Source organism: Salmo trutta, chromosome 4 (assembly GCF_901001165.1).
Source record: "Salmo trutta chromosome 4, fSalTru1.1, whole genome shotgun sequence".
NCBI classification, from domain to species: domain Eukaryota; kingdom Metazoa; phylum Chordata; class Actinopteri; order Salmoniformes; family Salmonidae; genus Salmo; species Salmo trutta.
In genome coordinates, this window is record NC_042960.1 from 34,614,817 (window position 1) to 34,624,031 (window position 9,215).

Below are 9,215 nucleotides of genomic sequence, written 5' to 3' on the forward strand. Positions count from 1 at the left end.
TACCCTATAAAGTAACCGAAAGGTTGCTGGGTCCAATCCCCGAGCTGACATGGTAAAAATCTGTCGTTCTGCCCCTGAGCAAGGCAGTTAACCCACTGTTTCCCAGGCGCCGAAGACGTGGATGTCGATTAAGGCAGCCCCCCGCACCTCTCTGGTTCAGAGGGGTTGGGTTAAATGTGGAAGACACATTTCAGTTGAAGGCATTCAGTTGTACAACTGATTCACTATTCCCCTTTCCCTTAATAATGCACTGTCAAGATTTGGCAGATCACATGTTAGGCTACATATCATGAGATATATTGAGTCAAAATGTACCAAATAGCAAAGCAAAACTCAATTGAATGAACATGAAATAGATTTCAATATCATTGAAATATAGGCCTATGTAGAATATACTGTAGGAAGGCTATTTATCTTTTAATGCAGTCATCTGCAACTTTCTATTTGTAGTCAACGTCGTTGTGACGTTATCGGCGGTCACAGAGAGACAGACAAACATCTTGATTCTATGTTTAGCAGAGATCTTCTGTGTATAAAGTGAAAAACACATTTAACGACACAGCTGTTCTATGAGTGGTCTGAGGCAGTCGGTAAATAATGAGTGTTTTCAAGTGCAACTTTAGTAATGATAGTTTTGGGAAACAGATCGGTGATTTAACGATGCTCCTATGAATGTTCTAAAGATGAACTTAGCCTTAAGATGCTTTTGGAAAACCGGGCCCAGAGCAACATGGAGTAACTCAGGGCGTCGATACATATATACACTTTATACACTGATAATAATGCACAAAAAATAATAATGATAATAATAATGAAAATAAGGCTAAATTATATAAATATTAAAATACAATTACAAATGAATATATACAGTACATAATGTGAAATAAGTAAGGCTGTAGAGTTAAAGAAAATGCATTAAAATATAAAAATCTCCTTTTCAGAAAAAAATGGATTTTCTCTTTGGTGGGGAGGGACGGGGTCAGGATTCAGGGATTGAGGGTCAGGGGTCAGGGGACATCAGTCCCACAGTGATAGTGTGTACCTGAATATCAAACACCACCATGGACAATTGATAAATAACACGTATCAAAAGAAAATCAGTGGTTTACTGTGTGTGTGTGTGTGTGTGTGTGTGTGCGTGCGTGCATGCGTGCGTGTGTGTTAGTGTGTGTGTGTTCTGCATCAGTGGTTGATCTCTTAAGAACAGTCTGCATCTACAGACAGAGCAGTGGATCCTGGAATCTTCTTTCCATTCCAGGAGGACACACACCAACACCTGCCTCTCTGTCCATCAAGAGATGACTCACACTGGTGAGAGAAAAGGAAAAAGAGAGAGAGAGACAGAGAGAGAGAGAGAGAGAGAGAGAGAGAGAGAGAGAGAGAGAGAGAGAGAGAGAGCAAGAGCGAGAGAAAGAGATTAGAATCCCTGGGTCTTTTTTACACAACTTAACACACCTCCACCTAACCACCTGTTCAGATATGCTATGACCCTCATCTGTGTGCAGCCGCAACCTACAGTACGAGGTAAACACACACCAACTCCAAGACACGAATGTACGGGAGCACACACAGAAAGGCACACGCGTGTATAGTCACGCTGCGCCAAGGCGATGACATCAAAGTTGAATATAGCTGAATGTGCTCAAAGGTGTAAACATTGCTATACAAATCTCTGCCTGAATACACATTATTCTTTATGGAGCTGTAGTTGGCACAATATTGGCTGCGCACACACACACACACACACACACACACACACACACACACACACACACACACACACACACACACACACACACACACACACACACACACACACACACACACACACACACACACACACACACAGAGATAAGGTAATAATGGTAATAATACCTGTTTGGCTTTGTAGAGCCCGTGTTTGTCACAGTTTGGCAGGTAGAACCTTGTCAGTTTGTCTCCTAGCTTCTGCTGTGATTTAGCGATCTTCTCCAGAGCTCTCTGCAACTCCATTTGACAGGGAGCCTGGGAGGAGAGAGAAGGGGGGTCACTTACTTGAGATGGGGACTTTCTGTATATTTGGGGACTTTCTGTTTACTTTGTGTTTTATCTATGTTCATTCGCATCTAAATGCGTCTCACTAGTCATCTAGAGCTGCTGTTCTATCCTATCAACCCACACAGTCAAGGCCTGTTGTGGCAAAACACTGGTAGCCTATTTAGTCAAATAGTTCCATGATAGGTCATAGGTAGGCTAAAGAACACACATACACGCGCGCGCGCGCACACACACGAACTTCAAAGGCACTCGAACGCCCCCTTGCGGTATGACGCTTAATACCCACCAACCAAACATCCTTTGGTTTTAAGCATGTTAAATTATAGTTGCAAAACGGCTAGTAAATGTTCCATGACCGCTCACCTGCTCCATCAGTTTCTTCCTGATTGCGCTGACTTTGGCTTTCATGCTCTCCTGCGCGTCCGCGGCAGACGGGGGATCGAAGGACTTGTTGTGGCCAGGAAGGTAGATCGTGAAGCAGGGGTCTGACACTCTGGCAGCGTTATATGTCTCGGCAGCGTCCACCTCTCCTTGATCTGGAGAAAAGAGGGAATGAGAGTGTCAAGAAGGGGAAAAGCAGAAATCACAGTATTGCACTTCTGCACAAATACATTTGTAAATTATGAATGATATAGCATCTAATTATTATTAGCTATTAATCATTATCAATCAGCTATTAAAACGATAAAACACATTGGCTATTATTATCATAGGTCTATTACAGATATATGACATATATGCAATGTATAAGATATCTATAGGCAAAGCATTCTGCAATATGGGGTTGAATACCTGGGTTTTGGGGTTTAGGGCTCCTTTCGGGCTCGGCGTTCGCCATGCACACCGCCTGGCTGCGAATAAGGGAGTGCAGCGGCTGGAGGTCGCCGGGTATTGGGGTGCACCTCAGTCCATACCCGCATGGCGCCGTGTAGATTCCGCACAGTTCCCCCGTCATCAGGGCGCAGACAAGGCAGCATCCGCAACCCGGCTCACTCAGAACCTCCACACAGCCGTGCGCCACCACTGGACACTCGCTCAGCTTCTCCGGCGCGCACGGGGCGCATCGGATCGGCTCTTGAGCTAACACTGGGGACCCCAGTGCAGCCGTGACCAGTACCGAGCAACATACCGCTGCTGCCACCAATATATTTTTCAGAAATAATCCACTCATTGTAAACAGAGAGTCTGGTAGACTAAATATGGAACAAGGAATAAAAGTAGTTATCAAAGGTTAGGTAAAGGACACATAAGCAGGATTCGTTTCTGTTCCTTAGTTTCTATCCTTTCATTTTGGAAAAATGACTAACTACTCCAGCCATATTTATACCAGGGTCCTCGTAAAAACGTTTGACGCATCGGCGTTATGAATGATTTCTGAAAAGAAGGTGTACTGATCTGAAGGCTTCTGATTGGCCCTCGTTCGTCCGATCAGCGAGCTTATTTCTATACAACAACACTTCAATATTTATATTGGAACAGACGGTGGCCACATGTCGCGCTCTATGTACACTGAAAAAAAATAAAGGTAGTTAAATGGTTCTTCTTCAGCCTTAAGGATCGGACCCTTTTTTTAAATGTTCCCCTAAAATGACCTACCCAAATCTAACTGCCTGTAGCTCAGGACCTGAAGCAAGGATATGCATATTCTTGATACCATTTGAAAATAAACACTTTGAAGTTTGTGGAAATGTGAAATTAATGTAGGAGAATATAACACAATAAATCTGGTTAAAGATAACACAAAGAAAAAAAACATGCTTTTTTTTCATCAGCTTTGAAATGCAAGAGAAAGGCCACAATGTATTATTCCAGTTTAGGCGCAATTTAGAGTTTGGCCACTATATGGCAGTAGTGTATGTGTAAAGTTTAACCTGATCCAATGAACCATTGCATTACTGTTCAACATGTTGTATCAAGTCTGCGGAAATATGCCTAATTGGTTTATTGATACATTTTCAAGTACATAACTGTGCACTTTCCTCAAACAATAGCATGGTATTTTTCACTGTAATAGCTACTGTAAATTGGACAGTGCAGTTAGATTAACAAGAATGTCAGCATTAGATTAACTGCAGTTAGATTAACAAGAATGTCACAATTTCCTGGGAAATTTTCTTGTTACTTACAACGTCATGCTAATCACGTTAGTGCATTTTAGCTCAACCATCCCACGGGGGACACACCGATCCTGTAGAAGTTTTAAGGTTCCTTGGATAGCTTTTCCCGATAAAGAACATTTGAGATAAGTGTGGGGTTCTTGACATGACATCTATGGTGCTTCAGATTTTTGAAATGTTATTGAAATGTATGAAAGCCTGCAGATGTGTCACTTTCATAGCACACAGAAAATTGGCCAGTGTTAACTAGTGTTGATTTTTCAGTGTCACATTTCTAGTGTTGAGTCAAGAGTTAAATTAACACTGTAGTTAAATTAATACTCAGTGGTGTAAAAGAACCCCAGTGTTAATACAATAGTTCAACCAAAACCATGCCCATCATTATCATATTTCCCAGCATGCTCTATTACAGGTTGAGTTTTAGAATTGTTTGTTCCAATATCTATGTTTTCACATGTACATTAATCAATTAATTAATCTTATGCAACGCAAATATAAATGGCATACATTTTTCTAAACTATTTCAATCTGTGACTTGGATTTATTGCCCTCGTTACAGAAATGGTTATTCCAGATGATTTGTTTAAGGTAGTCTCGTACCTTAGTCCTTCTAACCCTGGCAGTCCTTCTGAATGCAGGTTGATGGTGAATAAAAAATCCAAATGGTGGATATCCTCACTTCGGCTGTATTCCAATAAGAATTGCACATCACTTTGCAAACCAACATAATGAGACTTGCAGGTCTGATGTAGCTTGTAAACTATGAGTTTCAGGTCTCTATGTTACAATGAAACCTGTTCCGAACAACAACAAAAAACTTGTGAAATGTATATTTTAATAATTTAAAGACTTTAATGAGAAGATATTCACTTAAAATCTCATTTGCTCCAGGGCCACAGAACTGTTCATGAATGAATGCAACAACAACATCTCTGTCACTAGCAAACACAGTCACAGGTGACACTGGTAACTCTAAAATTCACTCAAAAGGCACCCTGGGAAATATATATATAAGGCTTGAAACCTTACAGCAGGGCTATTCAATTTTGATCATGGAGGGGCCAGAACATTTCTGGTTTGGGATTTTTCTATGGTTCTTCAAAGAACCATCCCATTTATGGTTCTTCAGAGACCCTAAAATGGGTCCCCTATGGCATTGCTCTCAATAACCTTATTTGGTTTTTGATTTGACTTTTAAGAGTGTAGGCACAACATCAACCAGTGAAGCTGTTTGATGTTGCAAGTGAGAAAAGCAATTCTGTTTTCTCACGCTATTGCCAAAAATAACCAGCCTGATCTCATGAACTAGACATAATGTAGTAAAAGTGAATCCGAGACACTCAAATGTGAATCGTTTCAGTAAACTAGTTGTACTTCACACATCACTTCTTCAAAAATCAAATCAAACTTTATTTGTCACGTGCCGAATACAACAAGTGTAGACCTTACCTTGAAATACTTACAGTACTTACAAGCCCTTAACCAACAGTGTAGTTCAAGAAGAGTTAAGAAAATTTTTACCAAATAAACAAATGTAAAAAATAATACAAAGTAACACAATAACATAACAATAACGAGGCTATACTGTATACATGGGGTACCGGTACCGAGTCAGTGTGTGGGGGTACAGGTTAGAGGTCATTTGTACATGTAGGTAGGGGTGAAGTGACTATCCATAGATAATAAACAGCGAGTAGCAGCAGTGTCAAAACAACTGGGTGGGGGAAGGGGGTCAATGTAATAGTCCGGTGACCATTTGATTAATTGTTCAGCAGTGTTATGGCTTGGGGGTAGAAGCTGTTAAGGAGCCTTATAGTCCTAGATTTGGCGATCCTGTACCGGTAGCAAAGAAAACAGTCTATGACTTGGGTGACTGGAGTCTCTGACAATTTTATGGGCTTTCCTATGACACCGCCTATTATATAGGTACTGGATTGCAGGAAGCTTGGCCCCAGTGATGTACTGGGCCGTACGCACTACCCTCTGTAGCGCCTTACGGACAGATGCTGAGCAGTTGCCATTCCAGGTGGTGATGCAACCGGTCAGGAAGCTCTCAATGGTACAGCTGTAGATCTTTTTGAGGATCGGGGGACCCATGCCAAATATTTTCAGTCTCCTGAGGGGGAAAAGGTTTTGTCGTTCCCTCTTCACCACAGTCGTGGTGTGTTTGGACCATGATAGATCGTTGGTGATGTGGACACCAAGGAACTTGAAACTCTCGACCTGCTCCACTACAGCCCTGTCAATGTTAATGGGGGCCTGTTCGGCACACCTTTTCCTGTAGTCCACAACCACCTCCTATGTCTTGATCACATTGAGTGAGAGGTTGTTGTCCTGGCACCACACTGCCAGTTCTGTGACCTCCTCCCTATAAGCTGTCCTATCGTTGTCGGTGATCAGGCCTACCACTGTTGTGTTGTCAGCAAATGTAATGATGGTGTTGGAGTCATTTTTGGCCACGCAGTCGTGGGTGAACAGAGAGAACAGGAGGGGACTAAGTACACACCCCTGAGGGGACCCAGTGTTGAGGATCAGCGTGGCAGATGTGTTGTTGCCTACCCTTACCACCTGGGGGTGGCCCGTCAGGTAGTCCAGGATCCAGTTGCAGAGGGAGGTGTGTAGTCCCAGGGTCCTTTGCTTAGTGATGAGGTTTGAGGGCACTATGATGTTGAACGCTAAGCTCTAGTCAATGAACAGCATTCTCATATAGGTGTTCCTTTTGTCCAGGTGGGAAAGGGCAGTGTGGAGTGCGATTGAGATTGCGTCATCTGTGGATCTGTTGGGGTGGTATGCAAATTGGAGTGGGTCTAGGGTATCCAGGGGAATACTGTTGATGTGAGCCATGACCAGCCTTTCAAAGCACTTCATGGCTACTGACGTGAGTGCTACGGGGCGGTAATAATTTAGGCAGGTTACCTTCGCTTCCTTGGGCACAGGGACTTTGGTGGTCTGCTTGAAACATGTATGTACAGTATTACAGACTCAGTCAGGGAGAGGTTGAAAATGTCAGTGAAGACACTTGCCAATTGGTCCGCGCATGCTTTGAGTACACGTCTTGGTAATCCATCTGGCCCCACGGCTTTGTGAATGGTGACCTGTTTATTTTTTTTATTTCATTTTTATTTGACCTTTATTTAACCAGGTAGGCTAGTTGAGAACAAGTTCTCATTTGCAACTGCGATCTGGCCAAGATAAAGCAAAGCAGTTCGACACATACAACAACACAGAGTTACACATGAAATAAACAAACATACAGTCAATAATACAGTAGAAAAAGTCTATATACAGTATGTGCAAATGAGGTAAGATAAGGGAGGTAAGGGTAAGAAAATGATGTCATGGCTTTAGAAGCTTCTGATAGGCTAATTGACATAATTTGAGTCAATTGGAGGTGTACCTGGGGATGTATTTCAAGGCCTACCTTCAAACTCAGTGCCTCTTTGCTTGACATCATGGGATCATCAAAAGAAATCAGCCAAGGGCTCAAAAAAACAATTGTAGACCTCCACAAGTCTGGTTCATCCTTGGGAGCAATTTCCAAATGCCTGAAGGTACCATGTTCATCTGTACAAACAATAGTACGCAAGTATAAACACCATGGGACCACGCAGCCGTCATACTGCTCAGGAAGGAGACACGTTCTGTCTCCTAGAGATGAATGTACTTTGGTGCAAAAAGTGCAAATCAATCCGAGAACAACAGCAAAGGACCTTGTGAAGATGATGGAGGAAACAGGTACAAAAGTATCTATATCCACAGTAAAATGAGTCCTATATCGACATAACCTGAAAGGCTGCTTAGCAAGGAAGAAGCCACTGCTCCAAAACCGCCATAAAAAAGCCAGACAATGGTTTGCAACTGCACATGGGGACAAAGATCGTACTTTTTGGAGAAATGTCCTTTGGTATGATGAAAGAAAAATAGAACTGTTTGGCCATAATGACCATCGTTATGTTTGGAGGAAAAAGGGAGAGGCTTGCAAGCCGAAGAACACCATCCCAACCGTGAAGCATGGAGGTGGCAGCATCATTTTGTGGGGGTGCTTTGCTACAGGAGGGACTGGTGCACTTCACAAAATAGATGGAATCATGAGGATAGAAAATTATGTGGAAATATTCAATTAACATCTCAAGACATCAGTCAGGAAGTTGAAGCTTGGTCGCAAATGGGTCTTCCAAATGGAAAATGACCCCAAGCATACTTCCAAAGTTGTGGCAAAATGGCCTAAGGACAACAAAGTCAAGGTATTGGAGTGGCCATCACAAAGCCCTGACCTCAATCCTATAGAAAATTTGTGGGCAGAACTGAAAAAGCGTGTGCGAGTAAGAAGGCCTACAAACCTGACTCAGTTACACTAGCTCTGTCAGGAGGAATGGGCCAAAATTCACCCAACTTATTGTGGGAAGCTTGTGGAAGGCTACCCAAAACGTTTAACCCAAGTTAAACAATTTAAAGGCAATGCTACCAAATACTAATTGAGTTTATGTAAACTTCTGACCCACTGGGAATGTGATGAATGAAATAAAAGCTGAAATAAATAATTATCTCCACTATTATTCTGACATTTCACATTCTGAAAATAAAGTCATGCATGGTAGTAATGTTAAGAGTCAGGATTATGGTTCTGTGTTTAGCTAGCTAGCTATGCAAGTAACCATTTCACTGTACCTTTTACACCTTCTATATTCTTTGCATGTGACAAATAAACATTGATTTTATTTGATATTGTGTGAGTTTACCAGAGACAGCAATGCAAAGAACAACATGCCCTGCACCAATGTCAAATTTGGATATACCTTTAGGCCAATGAGACAGTTTCGAAGTTCTAAATTTCTCCGGTAGAATGCCCTGCTTTTATTTTGTCACACCCACAACCGTCAGCTATTGTCTGTAATTGGCTCGTCATTAACTTGGAAATAATGATCTTGTTGTGAGTTTATTTTCCTGTGATAATGAATACAAATTTGCAAAACGTATGACGTTGTCAGCTGTGATATGGTCATTATTTGAACTAGCTAGCTAGCTAACAATGTTAGTTTGCTAGCTAACAAGCTAGAAACG

The 9,215-nt window shown here is 42.0% G+C and overlaps 1 protein-coding gene across 1 annotated transcript; it reads right to left on the reverse strand.

Moving 5' to 3' along the window:
• Positions 1-233: 233 nt before the first annotated feature.
• LOC115192278 (insulin-like growth factor-binding protein 1) lies at positions 234-3,618 on the reverse strand. The gene is made up of 4 exons (XM_029750591.1): positions 2,830-3,618; positions 2,401-2,573; positions 1,876-2,004; positions 234-1,308 (listed from the first exon to the last, which is right to left on the reverse strand). The coding sequence occupies exons 1-4, from the start codon at positions 3,206-3,208 to the stop codon at positions 1,198-1,200; spliced, it is 792 nt and encodes a 263-aa protein (XP_029606451.1). The 5' UTR covers positions 3,209-3,618; the 3' UTR covers positions 234-1,197.
• Positions 3,619-9,215: the final 5,597 nt, after the last annotated feature.

Bases quoted from the DNA above. Each gene is read 5' to 3' on its own strand.
- LOC115192278 (XM_029750591.1), bottom strand. From the start codon at position 3,208: ATGAGTGGATTATTTCTGAAAAATATATTGGTGGCAGCAGCGGTATGT. The intron at 2,574-2,829 runs GTATTCAACCCC...TCTTTTCTCCAG, and splicing joins CCCTAAACCCCAAAACCCAG to ATCAAGGAGAGGTGGACGCT. The intron at 2,005-2,400 runs GTGAGCGGTCAT...CTCTCCTCCCAG, and splicing joins GGAAGAAACTGATGGAGCAG to GCTCCCTGTCAAATGGAGTT.